Consider the following 24,957-nt stretch of genomic DNA (forward strand, 5'->3'; position numbering starts at 1 on the left):
TAGATCCCTCCAAGATTTTCTTGAGCTGGATTTGCAGTCATTGTGTGGAATTGCTTTGTTGGAAGTATAGATATGAGAAAGAGGCACAAGACTAGGGATGCTTTTGCTGTTATCCTCTCAGTGCTGTCCAGGCTCTTAAAGGCTCTTCCAAACTGCGACTGTGCTTTTGTGAGCCCACGTGGCACTCAATCACCCAGTCCACAGCCGGGGCACCACAGCAACCTGTTTGCTTCTCATTGCTGCCCATGTTCAGATTATCAGTCAAAAATGTTTCATTCTGTGTCCTTTTCTCAATATAGGAGTTAATATTCGAGAACGTTATTTATTGGTAATTTACATTGTTATTTTGTTATGTTTGTTTTAAATGGGATAAAAAATATTATACATGTCACATTGTAATATGTGTGATTGACCTAGTCAAACCAGCAGCCTACTCTGAGTGGCCCTGCTTTGAGCAGAGGGGATGGACTGGGTGATCTCCACAAGTTCCTTCCAAACTCAAAGAATCTGTGGCTTGGCCGTTTTCCATCAAAGCTCTCAACTTCAAGTAGAATGTTACTGAGCCACACTGAGAGCTGAAATATGTCTTCTTCTAGTGATTATTTTGAAATTTTTCTGGATTTTGAAACATGCAGCTCTGCTGTCAAAATAGTGTAAAAGTACTCCTTTTGTGTTTCAATAACGAAGTTGTATTTTCTTAATTTCTGCAGTGTGGAGTGACAGCACTTTGTGATCACACAGAAAAGCTAGACCTGCCCTGCAAAGCTTGCTTCTGTAGCAAATAACCTGAGCTCAGTTTTGAGCTACTTTTCACTTACCTGCTTTTATTTAGTACCTAAATAGACTTTTAAATCAGCAAAGGCTAATTATTGGTTTACTAAAACTAATGAAACAATTCAGGATTATAAAGAGAAAGCGAGTTGGTTGGGACACTGTTGGAGATGAATTATGTTGTCATTAAATCTTAAGTGGAGGGTAATTTTTACTCATCTTGCTGGTTAAATAAGGTCTTACACATTGCAATGTGTAGCATTAAGAAGATGTACAGGCACATCTGCTGAGCAGAAAGAGAGATCCTTGCATGCTGCTTTTGTCGTTAGGAATAATTTAGTAAGCTTTCAGTAAGAGAAGAAACAAAGCACACAAAGCATTTTTTGACATGGTTTTGAATGAAGGCTGGAATTTGCTCATAGGACTTGACTGGGCTGTTTCTCATCATTTTGTCTTTTAAATCACTGGAAGGTGGGCAGTGTAATGCTTTTCTCTGTTCGGAGAACAGAGAAACTCTTCCTACAACTCTGGGAATTGGAGATCTGCCATCTTTCTCTTTGTTCTTGGGAGAGAATCCCAAAGACAATACATCACACAGCTGCAGGTAACCTGAAAGGAACAAATTGAGATGGCTCTGACTGCAGTAATTTGTTTGTAGAATAAATCTCTTTAGGTTTTCACATTAATGGATCGCTTTGGTGTTGCAATTCCTGTGTTTAAGTAGTACAGATGTGAAGTTGTGGGTATATTATTAGGCTGAAATAGTTCATTGATTTGCAAAATCAGAAATCAGTGTAATTATTAATTGGGACTCTTTCATCATAATGAAAAACCTTTTACTTCTCAGGGGAAAAAGAAAAAAAAAAAAAAACAAACTGTGCTCATCTAAGAGGAAAGCCTCAGGAATGCTGAATAAAGATTCTGTCTGCATCCCTTCATCAGGATCTGGTTTGTGCATCTTACAGGAGGCTCATCCAGTGTGGGCATCTTAGAGGTGGTATAGATATCTGACATCAGTGAGGGCTCTGAGGCTGTCAGGCAAAATGATAGCTTCATCTTTGAAAATCCATGGTGAAAATGCATTTATAGTTGCAGCTACACACTGCACCTCGTGCTCAGCTGCCTCTGGGGACACTGTAGAGAGATCAGTTTGGTGTGGGGCGTTCCCTTCTGGGAGACCAGGAGTTGTCCGTGGGTAAGCATCCCTGTGTCATGGAGGAAGCAACCAGACTAAATCTGGAGACCAGAGCTAAACCAAGTTAATTACCAGAAACATGAGATGCAAAGTGAGTTTGAATGGGAAAGAGGCAGGAGGAGGAAAAGATATGTTAAAATGCTGTTGCTGAAAGACTGAAAAGTGGTGGTGTGTGGGACAAGTCAGAGAAATGCCCTTGCTTATGCTCACCTGGCTAGAATAAGAACAATGAGGGTAAAATTATGATCAGAAATACTTCACTATAACTAGAACTTCCTTTGAGAGAGTTCTAGTCTGTTACAAGTGCTTACTTTATATTTTACTCTGTGCATGTTATCTGCCCAATATTCAATCCTGAACTCAGGAAAAAATTAGAGGAAGGCCCATTTATCTTCCATTTTCAATGAATCCTTTTGCAAAAGAAAAAATCAAAACAAAACACGGTCTTTTGAATTAATGAATTCTGGGTTTCATGTTAGTTATAATGAAATATATGAATGAAAACCAATTCCCCTTTTCCCTTCTAAATTGGGCACATGCAACAACTTAAGATGGTCTTTGATATCTAGACCTTGGCATCTGCACCTTGGCCAATGCAGGAACTAAGTCTTGAAATCTACTGCTGAAGTTAAACAAGTTGCTTTGCATTTCATCACACAAAAGTAAGACAAGACATGTATGCACCAAAGAAATGAGTCTGGCTGGTCATCCCTTCTTACCTCCATTTTCTCTAGTAGAGGAACAGTGTTTGACAGTCCCATGTGATGGCTGAATCTCCTGTTGTGTGCAGCGTTCTGGCAGGGCTTTTGTCTCCTTCAGTGTCAACCTGGCTGACACCTACCCCAGGCTCCTTCTCCTTTTCTTTGTCACTCTTTATGCCTCAGTCTTTTTATGTCATCTAACCTGCTTTTCTTACTAGATGGAGGAGTCTCAGGGGTTTTTCTCTTCTACCTTTGATCTTGTGTCACAGAAAGTAACTGTGATGATCATTTTTGCCTAATTAAACCATTTCCTCATTTGAGGGGGAAAATCAGCTAAATGTTTCTTCCAGAAGAATGAGATTTTCACAGCCTCTTTGTTATATTTTGTTAGATCATAAAAGTTTGTAACTGCCTTCATTTATGGGGATTTGATGTTCAGTATCCCCTAACATCCATTCTCTATATGTCAATATGAAGAGCAGGCCAAATGTAAATACTGAGAAGACTATGGCTAAATGCAGGAATTTGCTTACCAATGAATAGTCTCCAGCCCTAGACAAAGACAATTGGAAACCTGTTTTCTGTGTGCCTTGTCTGTTTCCTGTACGGGAATGTCACTGGAGGTTTGAAATCATAATGCCAAAGTTTCAGGGACCAGATCTGTAAAGATATGACAAATTCTGAGGTATGACAGAAATGCTAATGCAAAAGTTACTGATGGGCATCTGTGTGCAAGTTAACTGAGAGACAAAACCTAAGGCCAAACTGATACTCTCCAAAGGGATACAAATATAAACAAAATCTGAAAAAATAACTTTGGTACAAGTTTGTCACAGAATAGCATGGAAGAACTTGAGCATTGCCACTTCGGTGGGTGTCAGTCTCTTCTCCTATGTAGCAAGTGACAGGACAAGATGAAACAGCATCAAGTTGTGCCAGGGCAAGTTTAGGTTGGATATTAGGGAAATTTTTATCACTGAAAAGGAGGTCAAGCCCAGCACAGGCTTCCCAGGACAGTGGTGGAGTGCTCAAAAAGTGGAAGTGTTCAAAAATGTTCAAAAAAATGTGTAGAGGTGACACTTGGGGGACATGGTTTAGTGGAGAACATGCAGATGATGGGGAGATTGATGGTTCAACCTGGTGCTCTTAGAAATCTTTTTCAATCTTAACCATTCTGTGATCCTGTGATACTGTGGAGAAGCACACAACGTTGACATTGGTTCAGGACATTTACTGTGTAGTTCATTATCACACTCAGCAGCATTATCACACTGCAGACATAGATCTAGAAATTACAATATTTGTGTTAAACCACATGAACGTATATGACTACTTAAAAAAAATCTCCCAAGCCCCCACAAAATCCATTAATCCTCATCTACTCTCCAGCAGAGTTTAGATTATAATCACTTAGAAGTTTATTAGCAAAGAAATAATTACATGTGGAGTTTTCCACTCTTGGGACTTTGGTCCACGTAGAGCTTTGATAACAGTGTTGCACAAGGAGGAGCTGCTTCACCACAGTCCCTCCTTCTCTGCAGGAGATCCTCAGGCTGGGCTGGTCCCTGGAGTGCCAGCTGGATGAGCCAGGTGCCTTCTCACAGAGGGGTTTCAGTACAGCCCTGTAATCTGGGGCTGACTGCTGTGGCTGAAGGGAGGCTGGGGCTGAGCAGCAGACTGCATATCCTCAGTCTGTGTGCATGTTTACAGAGGGCTCAAAACACAGTCAGTAAAAACACAGGACTTTTTTTTTTTAACTTTGTACCAATAACCCCAGGAGCTGAAGGTAAGTTCTTGCTAACTGCAGTACCACATCCTGTTTCATACAGGAAAGAAAAATATTTTTGTTTTGAGGCTTTATTGTGCCTGTTTTTAGTCTTGGAGGAGAATATATTCTGTGGTGTTTTTTCTTTCTCATTTTCCTTTTGAGTGAATTTATTCTGTTCGCAGTATGGCTTTTCTGGTTGTTGCTTCCACTCCTCAGGCCCCCTTGGAATCCCTAGGGTTGGAAGCTGGCCCTTCTTCCCATTCAGCTGATGTGGTTTTCCCCTTCACTCATTTGTTGGACAGAATTTGCTTGGCAGCCTGCTACAAAATAAAAATAAAATAAGAAATACCACTTTCCTTCTTAACTAAGGAAGGATGACCTTCCATACAGTTAGTGACAGATTCTGGTTTTTTGTTCTGGAAAGGAGTTTAAATTTTCTCTGTGGCAACTCAGTGGCAAGTTGAGTTGATTCTGTATTATGTCTCAAGAGATGGTATCATTGCCACTATGGTAGAAATGATGGGGCATATTTGACTGGCCTTGGAAGGATCCTTGCTTTGTGCTGTCTGTGGGGGATGTAGTGGCCAGCTGCACTCAGAGCAACATAAAACACCTGACAGTAGAGTGTCTGCTTGATTTTTTTTGTCTGGTTTTTTTTTTTCCTTGCCCCAGTGTAAAATTGTATGTAATGACTTTATAGCAGCAGGATTTCTGAGATGTGCTTGTAATTTTGCCTTTTCTTTACCTTGTCATTGGCTAAGTATGAAGATTTTGTCAGGAATTTGTTTCACACATCTGTGTTAACTAGTGCTGCAATAAAGAATTAGATGTGGATGCTTCTCATTTATGTCACTCAGAAATCTTCTCCTGACCATTGTAATTATATAAATGTAAAGTAAACACTTAAAAATCACTTTTATAACCAGTTTTCAATAGCAGTTTGCCAGCTAACCCATATCTAAGAGAAAAGCCCTAGTGCCCAAGCTGCCCCTGCAATGGTGGGGGACCAGAGAGCCTGTACTGACACTGCATTCCTGCTTCATGTAGAACTAACAGTGCCAGGAGTATTTCTAGCTGGAGAAATGTGGGTCTGCAGTGTGAAGTTTTTTTTTATTTACATGCAATATAGAAAATGAAGACTGTACTGTACTACCCTGTCTAGGGAGCATTGAGTGGGACAAGGAGTGTGCTTTATTGTTGTGAGGAAAGGGCTGATGTACATCTCTTGAAAAGCTAATTCTTCAAATGAAAGTATACCAGATTAAATGAGTAATGAAAATTCTGTAATGGTTCCTTTAAAGCAGTTGTGGAGAAATCCTTTGCTGCAGGATCAAGTGTAAAATGTCCCAGAGGCAGAGAAGTGTCGGAAAAGCTTTGCACAGGTACCTGGGTTATGTGCTGTTCTGGACAGGGCAATAAAAACAAGAATGCAATGACAGATACAGAGACTGCACTCAAATGAGTGTGTAAAAGAGGTTTTTACTCTTTGTATGTAAAAACCTGTTCAAGGAGAACAGAAGTCAGAGCTGAAAACTCCTCAGGAATATGCCTGCTGTGATTCAGATGATGAGATGTAAGGTGTGTGCTAGTGCTGGTAAAGCACAGCCTTTATTTGGATTAGCTTGCAGGAATGTACCATAGGAAAATCTAATGAGAATAAAGGTGGGGTATTGTGATCCAGATTTATGGAAGATACAATGACAATGATGTTCAGTAGTGACACTTGAGAAGCTATGAAACATCTGTTAGAGAAAGCATTCTCACCTAAGGCAGTTAAAATTAGTCAGAACAGGATAAAGGTACACCAAATCCCAAATAGTGTTATAGGTCTAGGGAAGCTTTTGGTCCTTTCTTGTGCTTTACATGCACAAATTTGTTAATTTCAGCAATGTGCTTCTTTCACAAAAACCTTTTTTTGTGTCTGTGTTTCTGTGGTGGGGTGAGATGAACTGAATAGACCAAATTTCTGGCAGCCCTGCTCAGACTGAGCAATTTGTCAGGGTTTGTCAGGTTTGTGGTTATTGTAAGAGTTCAAAGCAGCAGCCCCTCTGTGTCTCCTCGAAGATGGAGTCTGCCCTGCAATGCAGCATTCATTCAAAAATTTTAGATTTTGCTTCATCCTTTATCATTTCCCATGGAGATTCTGATGGGAGAGCAAGATAGGAGAAGAATCTTTGAACATCTTCAAGACATTTGATGTAAATCTTTGAGCAAGCTCCATCCCATGCTGGTAGAATTGCACTTATTGTCACTTTTGTGGTCCCTCATTATTGCCACTTTTTGTGGTCCCTCATTTCCCTTCTCAGACTGTGAAGCAGACTGAGAGTTTGCATGCTGAGAACTGTGTTTTTGTTGGTTTCCATGACATGTTACTGCTGTTACTGACTGTTCTTGCATTAATAGCAAACTATATTTAATTAAAAAACTCTATAAAAATATGAAGGAGGCCTACAAGAGAGCTGGAGATGGATTTTTTACAAGGATATGTTGTGATAGAACAAGGGCGAATGACTTCAAACTAAAAGAGCTTAGGTTTAGGTTGGATGTTAGGAAGAGATTCTTTTTGAGGTTGGTGAAGTCCTGGCACAGGTTGCCCGGAGAAGCTCTGGCTGTTCCATAGCCAGAAGCATCCAAGACCAGGCTGGATGGGACTCTGAGCAACCTGGTCTAATGGAAAGTGATTGGAACAAGATGGTTTTTGTTTAAAGTGCCCTCTGCTCCAAACCATTCTGAGAATCTATGATTCCATAATCTAGCTTTCTCTTTTCTATTTCAGAAGATTCAGGCTTCTAAACCATCCACATCCTTTGTATCGCATTTCAGACGGTTTGAAAGTCAAAGCCAGCAGTAATCTCGTGTGACTTGTGCTTAGCACAGCTCCTCCATGGGCATTTGCCACGTTTATATGCTTTGACTCACCAACCGCAGTGGTGGTCGGAAGTGAGCTGGGGGAGGTCACTTCCTGCGAACATGGCATTTAACCCATGAAATGAAAGCTGCAGCAGGAGCTGTTCTTCCTTCTTTTTAGTTGTCCTACAACTTAAGCAAGTAAGAAAAAATGTGTGAGTCTCTGCTCAAGCACAAGTAAGTGATATGCCTCTCTTTTGGTGGGGAATTGCAGTCCATGCCAGATTCTTGCTTGCTTTGGAACATAATGTTTGTTTGATTGCATCTGTTTCCGAAAGCTTATGGTGGTATCTCTGCTATCACTCCTTTTGCTGAATTTGATGTTTTGGAATGTCTGAAAAATGTAAGCTAATTGTTGTCAGTGTCACTGAGCTGGGTTCTATAGCAGGGCTGTACAGCCTCAGCACAAACACTGCCTTACACCCCTGCCAAAGTCTCAGCAGGAGGACGGGAGGAAGAGATGAACTTTAAGTAGGTTTGAGCAAAATGCTGGAGCTAATAAAGCAGCATAAGATGAAGAATTAATGTGTGAATTTATAAAATAAGGGTCAAAACACCTACTTTGCAGTACTGTAAGTAGCTCGTAAGAGGTTTTGACCTAGACAGAAGGGGTGTCTGGTGGTGCCACACATTTGAAACCAATGAAGGAACCACTAGCTTTTGTTTTCAGTATAAATGTAAGGTGGCTCACAGCAATGAATCCCAGGAGGAAAGACGCAGGAATTGGGGTTTAATTCCTTTTGAAATTTCACAAAATGATACCAACATGTGACAGTGGTTGAAAAAGAATGAGGAATGCTTAGGGTAACTGGTACTTTATTCCAAGCCAGCATGGGGTAGCTGGGCTCAGCTTAGGATGTCCAGTTGGGGATGTCCTGGGGATGTGGTGCCTGAGGGCAGGAGAAGCTGTGGCTCTCCTGCTTCAGCGCCGGTGGGGGACTGTGAACGTGTCTGGCATCTACCAGGAATTCAGTGCTTTGCCAGATCTGAAACCAGTGCTGTGCCTGTGTCATCACACAACAGAGCACAGATTAGAGGGGTCTTCTCATATTTTCTAGAGCTATGGTAGGGGCAGAGATTTGTCTCTTGAGGAATTGGATCAGTGAAGCAGTTTTTAAGAACATACAACATTGTTAGATTGCGTTCCAGTCACATGCTAGTGAATACCTGCTGAAATATTGGGCTCTGTTTTCTGCATGCTGCCCTTTTAATTTTCTCGAATTCAGGCTTTTCCCTTGTGCACCGTTTTAATTTCTGGCTGTGTTGCGCTACTGTTCATAAGGAAGAAGTTCTAGTCCCTCCCCTTAAAATCTGGCCTGTGGCAGCACTGCTGCTGTCACAGGGAGCTTTTGGTACCCAGAGCCAAGCCATCAGCGTAAATTCTGTCAGTGATGATGTGTTTGCAGTAATCTATTAATCTGCTCTAATAATCCTTTCTGTTTTCACCACATTTTTCTGTTAAATGAAATTATATTTGAATAGAACTTAATACTTAAAATTTCCTGGTTTTAGCTGGAAGGATGTTTTAATAGCTGGTCTCAAATCTGCTGAAAAGAAGATATTTGTGGTAGAAATGCTAATGAAGCTTCGACCAGCAGCAACTGGCATCCATACATGGGGAATTCAGGGATTGTATATTTGGGTGGCAGAGATCAGTAAGTAGATTTGTGCCATCTGAATCTATTTTTGACAACAAAATCTGCAGTCTGCATGGCTCGGACTCCAGGGGCTTTATTCAAAAGGTCACATCCTGATTTAATACCATTAATATAAATATAGGAAAATTTAGTTGATGTGAATGGGAGTGCTTTTCATTTCAGGCTTTTGATCTTAATAGGAATCTGGGAGAAAGTAGGTTGCATTTTTGCAGCTAAAGCCATGTTGTTGAAGATATCACAGAAAGGCAAAGATGGGTTTTTCACCTTTAGATGTATTCTTTCTATGTGATGTAGGCCACCCTCCACTCTGGTGAGATTCTGGTAAATTCAGCTAGTCCATTTCAAAACAGTAATAGGGAAAGAATGTTTTCTTTGCCATTTTTTAGTGCATTTATGTCAAATTTCTAAATTTGATATGTTTTCCATTTCTGAGTACTGCCAGAACCCCATATATTTATATGTTCAAAAGCAGCAACTTTAAAACACATTCCTTTTTAAATTCTTTTTTCAGCCTTCTTATCACACACTAGAAAAGCTGATGTAAGGGTTTTGTGTAGCCTTGCCACAAATCCAAAAAAACTCCAAATTAAATACTGCGGGGTCCATGTTAGTTTGTTTGCTGAGTCTTCACAGAATTGAATCAAGAATGTAAAACAAAAAAACAACAATCATATTAATCACTTCTTTCTCTCTGTTGCCACTGGATTGTATCTTAATGGCATCTTCTACACTGGAGCTTTTGCAGGCATGTTAATCTTTTACATAAGGAGGAATAATAACTAACTGGAGGGATTAAATCTGAAGAAATGTCACTTGTACCATTCCCACCACATGGAACATATTTCTGAATCATCCTTATACAGTTGTATTTTATCAAGTAACAGAATATTATATGCTGCAACACTTGTATTTCTTTTTGGAGAAATCATTTTGAAATGTTTTTTAACTTTTATATTTGCTCTTTTATTTTGGGTGCCTATGGTAAAGCTGTAAATAATTCATTAAAGACAGGATTGCGGAAATTCTGCCTGTCTTATCAGTCAGGCAGTTTAACAGGATTATTAATGCTGGTATATTGATTGTAATAACTTGTGAGTGAATGGCTCATCCCTCTCCTTTCCCCCTTCCCTTCTTCAGGAACTTGAATGAGTGATACAATACCAGAAGTAGCACAAATTTTCTTCAGGATCAATAGAACACATACTAACATTTTCCTTCCCTTCCCTTCCCTTCCCTTCCCTTCCCTTCCCTTCCCTTCCCTTCCCTTCCCTTCCCTTCCCTTCCCTTCCCTTCCCTTCCCTTCCCTTCCCTTCCCTTCCCTTCCCTTCCCTTCCCTTCCCTTCCCTTCCCTTCCCTTCCCTTCCCTTCCCTTCCCTTCCCTTCCCTTCCCTTCCCTTCCCTTCCCTTCCCTTCCCTTCCCTTCCCTTCCCTTCCCTTCCCTTCCCTTCCCTTCCCTTTCCTTCCCTCCCTCCTTTCTTTCCTTCCCTCCCTCCTTTCTTTCCTTCCCTCCCTCCTTTCTTTCCCTCCCTCCTTTCTTTCCTTCCCTCCCTCCCTCAGGTTGCCCTTGTTCTCCTTTTCAAATCAAGTGTCACATTGACTCCAGTCCTGCGTTGGAAGCATGTGGGGAACTGCAGCACATCAGCTCAGCACAATGTCTCCATCAGGCTGGAAGGAAGCCCAAAACCAAAACTGCACTGGCCAAAATGCATCCTCTACAGAAACCCCAAGGTAGGTGGCTTTGTCCTTCTAGAAATTGTACAAGTTTCTATTGCACAGGAAGTATAATATTTTAAAATTATTGCTTCAGTTTGAGTCACAGCAAACCAGTTACTTTTGCATTCTAATGTATAGCTGGTATGGTTTTATTATCTTCATTTCCCAATGTTAAATAACCACCTAGAGAAGCCTTCAAGAAGAAATTGATTCAGCAATAACCAGTTACTTAACTTGTCACTTTCTATTTCTTGTCTTGTTGGTGTACCTCATGCAGCTGTGAAGCGTAAGTTGAATTTAACAACATTGTTTATATTTTTGATAAATTTTTTAGAAGTATTTTAGGTAATAATATCTTATTGTCAAAACCTTGTCTGTTTTCCATTTATTTTAAGAACTACATATGGCAACAGGAAATGCCTAAATGGAGCAAATATATTTTGAAAATATTACGTAGAAGCTAAACCAATCACCCGTGGGTTGTGGTACTTCCACAGAACTGCCAGCTAATAGTCAAATAGATGGCACACCCAAAATATGATGGAAGAGGAGCCTGGAAGCAGTGTGTTCCAGCTGTTCTTCTGGTCTCCCCAGGCTTCTGAATTCTACAAAAAAGATTGCAGATTCTTGAAAGAGTAGAAATTGTTTTCATGTTTCTTCATCAGTGAAATGACATGTGGTCTTTGTAATGCCAGCTTGCCAAGAGTCCTACTCTTACCACCCCATGCTTTGTAGAATTAATTGCACTTATGTGTGTAATAGGTGCTTGCCTCAAGGGAATTGCAGATGCAAAAAGCACGGAACTTGAAAGGTATTTGAACAAAGGAAGCTAAGCCTCAAGGAGATACTAAGTTCATAAACCAAAATGTTTAGAAGATATGGGTTCATGTGATAGATGGTCATTGTCATCTGAAAAAGAAGATATTATTGTGTTGTACACTCTAAGCGATTGCACTACCACCCCATCCCAATTAAAATATCTATACAAAAGCAATTCAGCCTTAAACAACAACAAAGAAAGCATAGTATTTTCTGCTTCTGGAAGTAAACCTTAAACATTAAATTAATATACTACTTTGTGCTTGAAACATCTCACAAGGTTTGTGTCTTTATGGAGCTTTCACCTAGCGGTCTTGGTAGCCCAAGATTAATTAATGATTGTTCCATGAATGAATGTTGTTATTACTGGCAACAAAAAGGAATAGCGAAAGTGTCTGTTCAGTGAGAACTGGAACGAATTCATCTGGTGCAAATACTTTGCTGTTGTATTCATGGGCACTGATTTCCAATCACTGAGGATGTTTTTTCTATGTGTGTATTTCAGAAAGTTGGAGGGGCCCTAGATAGCTTGATTCGAAGCCATGAGCTGCTGTGTAAAACCTTCAGGAGAAGGAGGAATGAGGAGATATCTTCCCAGCATATGGCTTCAGCCTTCAGGCGGCACCTGAAAGTGCTTTGTAATGTTGGTATCTTCCATGTAGCAAACTTCTAGTTTTAATTAGAGCCAAAGAATCACAGTTTGGGTGGAAAGGGAAACTTAGAGCTTATCTTGTTCCATCCCCTGCTATAGGCAGGAATGCATTCCACTAGACCAGGTTGTTCCAAGCTGTGTCCAACCTGGCTTGCACACTTCCAGGGATGGAGAAGCCACAGCTTCTCTGGGCAACCTGTGCCAGGGCCTCACCACCCTCATGGGGAAGAATTAATTCCTAATTAATTAGGAATTAGGAAGAATTAATTCCTAATATCACTTCTAACCCCGCTGTCAGTCAGGAAGTCATTCTGTCTTGTCCTAGTGCTCCAGGCCCTTGTCCAAAGTCTCTCCACTTTTCTTGGAGACCCTTTAGTCACTGGAAGGGGCTCTAAGCTCTTCCTGGAGCCTTCTCTTCCCCAGGCTGAACACCCTGCCAGCTTTCTCAGCCCAGCTCCCGAGCAGAGAGCCTGCAGCCCTTGCAGCATCTCTGTGGCCTCATCTGGTTGCAACCGGTCAACATCATTCTTGTTTTGGGGGCCCCAGAGCTGCAGGTGGGGTCTCACCAGAATGGAGCAGAGGCAGAGAATCTGCATTACCTGGTGCTCGTGCTATAGGTGGGGATGCAGTCCAGGGCACGACGAGGTTCTGGGCTGTCAGTGCATGTGCTCAGGTCATGTGAAACATCTTGACAGCCACACCCCAAAGTGCTTCTTCCTGGGGCTAATCTTGATCCATTCTCCACCCAGTCTGCATCTGGGATTGCCCTGACACAGGTGCACTTGGCCTTGAACCAAAGTGGCCTTGAACATCTGGTGTGGCTGAAATTTTGCTTGCTAAGTAGCCCTTGGTAAGGTTAGTGGCTTTGCCTCCATGTTGAAGTCTTCATTTCTCAACATTACTTCGTAGGTAAAAATTCAGAATTAACGAAAGGGTTTTCCTGCTTCCTTTTGGTCCAGTGCAGAATTTGTTGTCTGATGCGATTCAGATGAATCCACTAACAGGAAAGACATCAAATGTTTACATGGACAGCAGTGAGACTCAGTGTAAATGCTTTGATATTATTATAAAACCTTGGGTGTATGAAAGGCCTGATGGGGTATGTGGGGTAGGTTCTGACATGTCTGCCTGCTACACTGTGCACCCTCTGTAAGGAGCACAGAGCTTATCTTTGGTTGATGGGCCAGATGGCTGTGTGGTTACTTGTTTTTAGGTTGTTTTTTATTTTTACATGGAGAAACATGGTCAGACGCTCACTGATCACGTGGTATGCACTTGAAAACCTGGTGAACAAAACACAGATCTTCACCATCCCATTTATATGCAAGAAGATTTTCTTCTCCTGTTTCCCTGTTATTCCTTTATAAGATAGGGCTTGTAGAGGTCCCTTCAGAATTGGATTTTACCATCTTTATTTTATGATAGGAATTTCAGGTGATTTTGGAGACTGGGCAAATCAGTCCTCTTATAGGAAGTGTCCTCTTAAGGCTCAAATCTTTAAAAATTTTGATTTTATTCTTTCATGCAGAAATAAACTCAGTAATGTAGGAAGTCTAAAATGTGACCTATACTCAAAACTCCAAAATGCTTTAACACCTCTTCATCACTGACCTCAGACACGGTCTGGCTATGAACTACTGTGGCAGCTCCCCATTGGCTGGAGCAGGGCAGACATCTGGGCTGATGTGGATCTTAGAACAAATGCAGAATGAAGGGACTTATGCAAGGAAGGGACAACTGGAATTTACTTTTTGGGTGCATATGCCTCAGTTTATCCTCCTAAAGAAAGTAACCCTGGAATTACATTCAGAACATTTGTCAACTCAAGCCCCATTACAATGCTGATCACATGTCCCAACTGGATGATCAGAGTCAGAAATGGCTGAAAGAAACTGTTTTCAAAAATGTTTTTTCAAAATACAACATGTAGTTAGAATTTCCTCATGTAATGTGTCAAGTCATTGGATAGTCTAGATTGGAGGGCACACTTGGCAATCCTACTCCATGCAGTGTGTGCTTTGGGAACAATCCCACAGCCAGTTTTCCTGCCTTCCAATGTCAGTTTTTCCTATGGGAGTTGTTTTCCCTGTATGAAACCATGACAGCATGGGAATTTGTTGCCATGAGTTACTGCCTGTCTATGCTAAATAATTTACTCTGCAACTAATGTTAAGGTCTGAATAATCTTTTTAGAATGACATTACAATTTAATGCCATTTTTAAAAAATACTGTATTAAACTTTGTGCCTTGGCCTCCTTGTGAGTCCTGAAGAGGGATGTGAGTGTTCTTACAACACTTGTTTTATTTATACCATATACAACGCAACATAGAACCAAAAGAGGAAGGAAATTTGTGAAGACTAGTACACCACAGAAGAGAGGGGGGAGAGAGTAGGAGAGGAAGAAAAGCTATTATGTTCAGCCTGTGGCATTTTGGACCAAGCAAACGCAAGGCACTGAAATCCATGCTGGGGTTGGGTTTTAAAGGTTTATTTTTGGATATGATTCATCCCTCTACCTTTTTATTCCCAATATAAGACATTCAATGGGGTACCAGAATTTTGAGAAGTCATGGAAAGGGAAGCTCATTAGTGTGATTGAGAGAGCAAGCAAACTTGCAAACTGAAGCGTAAGCTCTGCATCCTGTTTGGTAATGAGGAAGCAGTGCAGTGCTGCAGGCTGCTCAGTTTGTTAGCATGGCTAAGCCAGCTGTAGAGACACAAAATAGAAGCCTGTCATATTTTCTTTAGCAGCTTGCTTTGGTGCAAGCAATACTTCAGGATTGCACCAGTGCCGCTCATAAAAAATGAGGAAAGAATGGATACCTCTTGGTCTGGATTTTGTTCCCAGTTTAGGATAAAGAAGATGGAGATTTATCCTCCTGTCTTTTCTCTTCTCTTTCATTAGTACCTCCTAAGCCTGTCCATCTCAAACCGGGGCAGGAAAGAATTCCTCCTGCACCATCTCGGCCTTTGCCAGCTGATCCCAAGTCATCAAGGAGCTTAGCACCTGGAGAGGAAGAAGTACCAATATCAGCAGGAGTCAACACGCTCATTGAGAAATTTGAAAGTATTAGGTAAATATGGCTTTGCCAGATCTGCTCTCCTCTCCCTTTTCTGCATTTTTAACTTAGAATGTAATAGTAGAAAACATTAACTATAATGATTCCCTGGAAAGTCCTCTTGGGATGTTTTCTACTGGAAGTGCAAAGTTTCACTGAGTATAAAGAATATTTTTAATACAAGCTGCAAATTTTAGTTTGTAACATGCAGTCATGTTTAAGGAGCTTAAGACCTGCTGAATTTGGTAAGATTCTAACAAAGGCAAGTAGCCCACAGTCTGCTTTTGGTAAGTTGGCTAGATGTGGGAATTGCATAGTAGGAACTTGATTGTTATGACATGAACTAATTTAGCATTTTGTCCGACATACAATAAACATCAGATCTTGCTTCTTGGAGGCAGGGAAGGATAGAGGGTACTGTGAAACAATGTCATGTAGAACAGCAGCTGTTTTAAAACTTTGTAATGAAAGACACTAAATTGGATAAAATATATATATATTTTGGTGTAAAACCAGCTCAGTTAGCAAACACATCAAGAACTTAGCTCTGCCTGATGGAGCTAAATGATGGGGTTTTTTCCACAAAGAGGGAGATGGAGACAGTCATCATACTGTGCCTTGGAGTGTTATCACCTGGGTGAACCTGGTGTCTTTCAAAAAGGAAAAGTAGTGCCCACTCATGCTTCAGTACATCCTCTCTGGCAGAAAACACCTTGCCAAAAGGGCTTGGTTCTGTTGAAGAATGAGAGTTTCTGTTTAAATGAGCCCAGAACCAATTGCTTCTTTTTAGAGGCGATTTCTTCTCCAAACCCTCAAACCAGACTGTTCTTCAAGGTGACATGGAAAGCACTAAAAGGCCCAGGATTCTGGTGGTGCCATTTCAGTAGCATGTAGGGGTGATGTTTTTTTGCTGGGTGTTGTTGGGTGATCATTATTATTGCAAATGTACACACTCTTGCCTTCTGGGATTGTCAGTGGGATGCTTGAATCAAATGACAATCACACCCTCCCTTTCAGGGCACTTGTGAAACCTGAGTATTAATATGACTGTGGTGCTTTGTTTTCACTCACAGGCAACCTGTACATATTCTTCAAAGAAACCAGCTAAATTTAGCTCTTAAAATGGAACCTGGCCTGGATTCATCCAAGCAGATGAGCTTGTGTGACCGTGACACAGTGGCTTCCAGTGACTCTTCCACAAATGACAAAACTGACTTGGATGAAACTGAGCCCAACATACCATGCAGCATGGATCTAACTAACACAGACATAATGAAAATTAAAGAGCTGAGCATAGGTGATAGCAAAAGCCATGAAGACTGTACTGCTGTGACTTTGAGCAAAGAGTCCCAAGAAGAGCTTGGCAGTAAAGACTCAACTGCAGAACTGAATGGGAGTGGTAAAATTCCCAACAGAGACAGTGGCATTGACAGTCCTTCTTGTAGTGTGGCTGGGGAAACATTCCCCAGTGAAGAAGGGGCCGAGCAGAAGAAGTCCAGCATGGCTGGGAACCCAGGAGAGATGGAACCTGACAGAAAGGGCACCAAACCTTCCTCTGTGGAGCAGAAGAGAGACTCCACGCAGGATGACGACAGTGACATTGATGAAGGAAGCAGTGAGGAGCAAGAGATAGCAGAAGTGCCAAAGTTGGAGTATTTGGATGTAAACAAGGTAAGGGAGTTTGTTTATTGCTCTCGTGTGCTCAGAAACCAGTTCCTGACACTTGCATCACTTTAATACATTGTTTGGATCATTTGTTTCGTTGGTTTTTCATCAAAGGATCATGATAGTATCGTTTCCTGCTTTATGCAGGTCCTAACTTGTTTCTGACCTAGATAGTTTTTTAGAAAGGTTCCCAGCTACTTCAAAAGGTTTAATATAAGAGAATCCATCACAGCCAGAGGTTAGCTGTTAAAATTCAGATACTTTTGTAGGTCAAGACTCCTACCTTGTGTTTGTTGCTTGGGTTTGTCTAGGTTCAGCTTGTTAGAGCATGTTGTTTTCCATGGAGCTCTCTGTTATTCAGAGTTAATCAGCTAGTGCATCTTGCAGGGTCAGGACCTTGCATCTGAGTAGAATGGGCAGGATCAGAATCTTGTCTCACACAAAATTTGGAGTGTTTTTTTACAGAAACCTCTGCTGTTTTTGATGTGACCACTTCTTGAGTGCAAAGAAGTTGTTTTAATGGTAGTTATGTCAAATTACTCTTCAGGAAACTGTAGCTGGAAAAGAGATTTTTCTTTGATTCCAGAGTAATATAGTCCAGTTGTGTGTTTGCAGCAGCTATGTAAGATTAATGACAGATTCCTTTGATTATCAGCTTATCAAGACAGTTATTTTTGGAAATAGTGCTGTTAAAAGGGATTAGATTTTTCCAGAAAAACAGAACAGAGTATTGCAAAGTATCTGCAAAATATTCCACTTTTTGCACTTTTTGTTTGGTGGCTGTTTTTGTTTGTACTTGCAGGTGTTTGGGTTTGTTAGAGTTTCCCCCCCCCCACCCCAAGCCATGATGATAGTAAAGTTAATATGTGGGATTTTTGTGTTTTAAAGAATATGATCAGCAGCTGCAGCTAATGATCTGTAGCTAGTGAAATGCAGTGTCCACACTTCAGTTTTTATAAATCGTGTGGTTCTGTTGAAATCACCAAGTATATAATGATTTGTGCCAGTCAAGGGCTTGCCCCTTGGGAAATGTGGACATTAGAATGCATTTCTTAGTTTCTAGGTCAATCATCTGATATAAATAAAAGAATGATGAAATGGCATGCAAGTTCTGTACCTCGGAGCTTGACAAGTGTGTTTATACCTACATACACACACTGTGACATACTTTATTTGTTTTATATTCATAATGTGCATGTATGTGCATGTGTGCCACTGAAATATTATTTGAAAGATATGTTATTAGTTGCAACAGGCCAGCAAGAAAGCCTAGAATTGTAGAATTTCCTGAGTTGGTAGGAACCCATAACAATCATCAAAGACCAACTCCTGGAAAATAATATATTACATTAAAAATCTTTAATCTGGTAATTAAATTTAAAGTTTGGACTAGGAATGCTGTATCAATCCAACTGGAACAACCCCAAGCTGAACACTTTGCCATCTGATTAAGAAGTGCTTTAATGACAAATACCACTGTTTCATATGATATCAATGATTTGATGGCTGGTTTTGAGTCTTGTTCCTTAGGTTATGTGTCCATATAGTAGGAAATAAGGATGACACAAAATTATGAGGCTATAATTCTCTGGAGCTCACCTGGTAAATTTATGAGAGGTATCTCTAGAAGAAAACTCATTTGTTTTGGTTTTTTTGTATTACCCTCCCTCCTTTATGTGATGCACTGCAGGTTTTCCCATGCAGTTTGAGTTTATTTCCCCTTCCCAAAGGCAGTTTTGAAGCTCACCAAGCTATACTAAGTTACCTGGTTTTTGCAGTCACATGGAGGAGGAAGGCTGAGAGGGCAGCTTCCTCTTCTTTCAGTGTAAAGATTGTGCCCTCTTCTGGGGGCACATTGCGTGAAGCTAATTTCTGTGTCAAGTGTCCACATAAAATCATAGAATCATTATGGTTGGAAAAGACTTTGAAGATCATTGAGTCCAACCACTACTCAAACACTGACCGGTCCACTGTGTCCCGAAGAGCCACATTTACCTGTCTGTTGAACACTTGCATGGCTGGTGACTCCACCACTTCCCTGGGCAGCTTCTTCCAATGCCTGACCCTTCAGTGAATAAATTTTTTCCTAATATCCAATCTAAACCTCCCCTGGCATAACTTAAGGTCATTTCCTGCTCCCCTCTTTGATTCTGTTGCAGATTTGAGGCACTATGGACTCAGGGTTAGAGTGAAGGGCCACAGCTTCCAGCAAGGAGAGCTAACGTGATTCAAAGTTGACTTGTTCCATGGTTATTCTTAGGCTGGAATTTCACATCATCCTTGACAAAACTGATAATTTTCCTGCTTGAAAGAAGAGAGAATTCAATTGGCATCAGCTGCTGGCCTGGGAGCCGGGGAGCCCTCATCTCCTTCAAAAAGCCTTAAGTTGGGAAAGCATTTTTCCTGCATTTCCCCTCCTACCCCTAGTACCAGGCTTTGCAGCTGCACCATGAAGGTAGCCAGTGGTCTCATTAAATATGAAAGCTGTTCTACTTGGAGGAGAATCATAAGTACAGCTGGAGAGTGATTTAATGATGGATCAGTAACTCCTAGGATATCAGTGTAAGTGAAGATCATGAATAACTATTCTTTTCTACTTCAGTGATCCCTCTATCTTCCACCCAAGCTTGCACACAGCTCATGCTTGGGGAAGGTAACTTTACCTGATATGTGAGTGGTAATGTTTTATTTAGTCTAGGCTTAGCTATGCAGTGATTCCTTAGGAGTCTGCAGCAGTCTAACAGGGCTCAGTATTAGCACAAATTATGTTTTTAAATCTCAGGAGTGATTTACTGAGATTTCCAGTTATCTTTTATCAAAATAAAAATTAACCAAGGGGAGGTTATTAGTTTTGATAATGTCTCAGAAAATGTCAGGAGCTCCAGGAAGTGATGCACATTAATATGGATGGTTACAAAGATGCCTGCAAAGAAAAGAAGTGACATAAAAGTGAGACTGAGGGACTGTCGTGCTCCAAAGTCCCAAGACTTCTGCTGACTGCCTGAGAGCCTGAGTAATGCTTCTGGGAGGGGTATCAGTGCTTCAGAGGGGTTTTTTTAGGCATTTTTTCACTAAGAGTCATATATGCTCATTTGTAATCACCACAGAATGCTTTTCTCCCTCTGTCATGCTTCCTGATGTGTAAATAGTAACAATGGAGCCCCCCTTGGGTCTCATGCATTCATGGACACATGCTTCCATTCTGCCTGTATGTGGCTGGGGTTTCGCATCTGATTTCATTGTCTAGTGTGTGTTGTAAAATTTGGCTTGCAATCCTGCTACTATGACCTTTGGGTGAGATTATCTCCATGTATATTCAGAAAAAAAGTCTATATGTCAATGTTTTAGTCATAATGTTGGTTGAGAAAATTCAGATATGACACCATGATGATTTAAATATCTTAAGGAAAATGTGATTTCAGTGCAACAAAGACAACCAAGCATAGGATAACTTTTCTGTATTATTTTCAGGATTGTTGAGTAGGAAGTGGCCTGTAATATTTCTGTGACTTTTTGTGGTCTTTGCAGGGCTGACTGATGGAGTTTTGATGCATAACCATGTATGATTTTAACCTAAGCTCTATCCCAGCAGCTCTCTTGCAAGATTTGCTGAAAGCCCTATGTGCCCTATGTGAGACTGATGCTGACTGAATGTAGTTGTGCACACTCATTGTATGGAAAATGGTTGCTGCAAGATTTAAGGTCCAAATACATTCCAAGTGTGAATCTGACCTTCATTAGAAACTGGTTCTGTTTGATTTCAGGCTGTTGTTTCTTTTTATTTAAAATGTTTTATGGACAGCTGCAGCTGAAAATGAATTTTTGAATCGTTCACAAAGTGAAAGTGCATCATGCTGCCTTGAGCACTGGAGTGAATTTTGTGTTGTGAAGTCAACACCTCCCTCTTCAATTTTCTCATCTTTCTTGTCACCCCTCCAGCCACACTGTTCTGTCCAGCCTTTGCAGTAGGTGTAAGGTTCTAGGGAATGACTGCACAGGAGATGCTGGGGCTTGTGGCAAGCAGTCACTCAGCAAGAGCACTGCACAAAGCAGAGCATAATCTCAATTTGCAGGTTTGTTTTACTTTTCCTTTAGAAACATGGACCATGAAATATCTTGTTCCTAGTGAACTGAATGATGGCTTGGGCTTTGTTAAAGCTATCCCACCATGGCACAAAATGAAGTTAGAAGAATGGGACTGCCTCACGTTTAATTAATCTATAGTTTCATTTAAAATGTTATGCCCATTGAAAGGCAAATATGTTGCAAATTTGTCTGAAAAATGTGCCTACCTCTCTGCTTAGCAGAGAGAGCAACTGAAGACAGAGTCACTGTAAAACTGAGCTCAAGCTGAGTCTATTAAGCCCTTGTTTAGTATTTAAGCAGATGTCAGCAAGTTTTCTTGAAATATAAGCTGAATTGCAGATGGTGAAGGTCAGGAGCTAAAAAACTACCTGTGCTATGTAAAGATTTACTTCTGAGTACAAATGTATTTGGTTGGAAATAAGTATTTTTCCAATTCTGAATTCAAACAACTCAAAGGATGCTCTTGGTAACTGGCATGCCAGCTGGTTACATCAGTGTTTGTCATTTGAGCACTCCTTTGTGCCCAGCAACACCAGTAGATAAATTCTTTCTCAGTGAGAGATCCTTGTAGTTACTGGGTTTGACTGGGCCAGCAGAGTGCTGCAGTGTAAACTGTAATAAGATGTATTTGCTTGGAACAATTTCAAGACTTATTGTGCTGTGGTTTGTTTTGTTTTTCACTTCCCCTAAATATTAATATATAGTGAACAGAGCACGATGTTGTGTAGCATGTTGAAAGAGTGTAAAAGAGTATTTGACTTGGAATAATTTGAGAGGTGGGGCAGATAGAGTCCCTGTCAGAACTTCATGTTTGCCTATCTTCAGATTTGTGCCTGGAAATAATTCAAATTTGTGCCTGGATTGCTTCAAAGGAAGTCTGATGTTGCTTCAAATAAAGGAAAGCTATTTACTTTCCTTCAATAATACTTACATCATGGAGCTATGAGTACTTCATGCCAAGTGGCACCTCATTCCATGTAGGATAATTGTGGGTCTGATTTGTTGGAGTTCATGGCTTTCTTTGAAAAACCTTTGAAGTTTTCAGTTGTACTGCAGTTTGTCTGAATCTCTGTGGAGGGCTGGTGTTTAAATTTTTCTCATCAACTTTATTTGGAAACAAAACACGGTAATGTTGAAGAAGCTTAAAGAGAGCCTTTATTTGATGTTTTCCAACAATCTGATGGCGGCTCACAGGGTTATATCTACAAGTCCTTGCCCCAAATGTGAGCACCAGAGACAGACATTTGGGATTGAGCACTGCTGCTGGTGACAGGCCCAGGTACTTCCTGAACTGGCAATTGCCCCATGTGTTTAATAAACTTCAGCTAAATTTTTCCTCTGTGGATAGTTCTGGTTCTTTTGTGAACCTGTGTGAAGGTTACTGCCAGAAATGTTGTGTTTCTTGAGGAAGCAGCACCTTGGTGATTTTATTTGATGCCCTTCAGTTTTCCCATAGAAATAGTGATTAATTGCACCCAGTCAATGTTCTGCATTCCAGGAATCGTTAATGCACCTCTTACCTTCAGTGCATTTGTCTTTTTTTCTGGATCCAGCCCAGTAAAGTTTCCCTACATTTGATCATCCTTTCTGCCCATTTTCCATGCTTGTATTCCTGAACACAAGCCAGCCAGCACTGTTTTGGACTGGTTTCATTATATGTAGGCATGGTGTTTAAAATCTAACACTTTAAAAGATTGTTGGGAAGCTCAAACTTGTATTCTAGTAATTCAGATATTATTAAGCACTTCGTGAATGAAGGGTCTATGTAGCTGTTGGCTGAACAGTGCCTAAAGTCAGTGCTTTAAAAATGTATTTAGAGTTTTTAAGTAGTCCTTTCTCTCTCTCTCTCTCTCTCTCTTTTTTCTTTTTTTTTTTTTTTTTTAATGAGCATAATGAAAGACTTCACTGAGTAATTTGGGTTACCTTGATGAAAATTCTTTCCAGGGAACTGGCCTGTGTATAAAGCTGCACAAAAATCTTAGAAATATGCCATAGAGAGTAATGCTGTGCTGGCAAGAGTAGAAATCTGGCCAAACAACCTGATTTCTAGTTTTCATTTTAGTTACAGGACCTGAATCCAAAAACGAGAACAGTTTATTTACAATCTGTTGCCTTATTTTTCCAATTAACTAGACTTATTTCCAGGTTTAGAGGATGTTTCTGGTTCTTTTTATAAAGTCGTAATGAACTCAAGTGATGTCCTGACCAGACACTGATTGCATTACTAATTGCTCTTTCAGAAAACAGCATTAAAATATCTCTGGAACAAAGTGATCTTTTGAGAGGTGTGGGGTAGATTCTGGAATGTGTTAACCTCTTTCACTCCAGGCTCCTCTGCTGGTAGGATTTAGGCCACTGAAAAAATGAAAAACAGAACAGTTAGTGGAACTTAGGGGTGGAGGTGCAGATGGATTGTGTCATTTGTAACTTTTTTTTTTTCAGTGTACAGAGCCCCAAAAGCTATTCAACATCGCCAATGAGCTGCTCCACACAGAAGAAGCGTATGTTAAAAGACTCCATCTCTTGGACCAGGTAATTCCATTTTGAATTAACTCTCCTTTCTTTCCAGTGAGCAGCAATGATGTCTCCTGTCCAGTGCCTAAGCTGTAGCTCAGTACAAATGCTGTGTGTAGATGGAAGATGGAGTTTGCCTGTCAGGCTGTGTGCCGTGGAGCCCAGATGTGAGCTTTGAGCAAGAGGGTTCTCTGAAAGGAAACAGAGGATTGGGATGGCAGAAAGGGAAATGGGAAAGCAGCAGTCCAAGACACAGACACTGCCAGCATTCGGTTCCTCCCTGGGTGTATGGGGAGAGGAAATCACAGGGATAATGAAGGCACTAAGAAATGATGAAATCTGTGATTGCTCTTTGATGTGCAAGAAGTTGAAGTTTTACTAAAATCAGGCCACATGTGTTAGCCCTGAGCCTACAGCAAGCTATTTTTTTACCAGTCTGTTTTGTAATTGTTGCCCATCATGTTTACACGTGGGGATGAAGTGAAACTGGTCTGATGAGTCTGAACTTTCTTCCCCATAGACTTGGAGTTGATGCTACACAATTCAGACATTTCTATAATTACCTCAAACAAAAAAAAAAAAACATGAATATGGAGGAAAGAAATAAAAATGAGGATGAGACATATTTCTAGCAAAGTGCTTTTTAAAAATGAGTAGAAGAAAAAAAAATAGAAAACTGTCACCTGGCAAGAAATACTGTTGGAAGCTGTAAGTTGGAGAATTCCTCACCCTAACAACTCTTGGAGCTGTATGAAAGACTTACAGTGCTTGTATTAGATTAACAGAAACTGTTTCTGGACCATAGAAATCTAGGGAATGTCTTTTCCTTTTGTTCAATATAGTGTAATTTTTCCTACTGAGAAAAACCCAATCACATTATTTATTTTGCTTTGTGTAAATAGCAGTAAATGCTTTTCAGGGACTGAATGATGTTTGCAGCTTGCACTCAAATATGAGATGTCTGATCTTCCCAGTCATTTCAATGTTTTTTGAATTATAGCTCAGATTTTCCTAGTTTTTTCAATGGCCTATAGTGATATATCTAACTCTGGGTGACAGTCCGCTTAAATTTTGTGAACCTCTTTAAGACTCCAAGAACTGGCTACCAGGGGTCAAAATCTGCAGCTCTGTTCTAAGCAGTCAGCTTTGCAAAATTGCAATCTAAAATCAGCATGTCTAGGACTGTTTTTCGTTAAAAATGTTGGTACTGTCTTGTTGCCTTCTGCAGGTTTTTTGCACTAAATTGTCCGAAGCAGGGATCTCATCTGAAGTGATAACAGGCATCTTCTCAAATATTTCTTCCATCTATTGTTTCCATGGACAATTTCTTCTTCCTGAGCTCAAAACAAGAATTACACAAGAATGGTAGGTAGCTGTCACTACAATTATTTAAAAAATATGTTTTCAAGAAACTGTTGCAACCATAAGGCCTAGTCTAAGTCCAAAT

General features: G+C 40.5%; 1 protein-coding gene across 1 annotated transcript in view; it reads left to right on the top strand.

Annotated features, from left to right (window-relative positions):
* FGD3 (FYVE, RhoGEF and PH domain containing 3) overlaps positions 1-24,957 on the top strand; it is a 94,530-nt gene that overhangs the window by 38,110 nt on the left and 31,463 nt on the right. Inside the window, 5 exon segments of the mRNA XM_058812733.1 lie at positions 10,558-10,728; positions 15,092-15,260; positions 16,319-16,916; positions 23,439-23,528; positions 24,739-24,875. Coding sequence (XP_058668716.1) covers positions 10,558-10,728; positions 15,092-15,260; positions 16,319-16,916; positions 23,439-23,528; positions 24,739-24,875 — 1,165 coding nt within the window.

Source organism: Ammospiza caudacuta, chromosome 12 (genome assembly GCF_027887145.1).
Source record: "Ammospiza caudacuta isolate bAmmCau1 chromosome 12, bAmmCau1.pri, whole genome shotgun sequence".
Classification (NCBI taxonomy): domain Eukaryota; kingdom Metazoa; phylum Chordata; class Aves; order Passeriformes; family Passerellidae; genus Ammospiza; species Ammospiza caudacuta.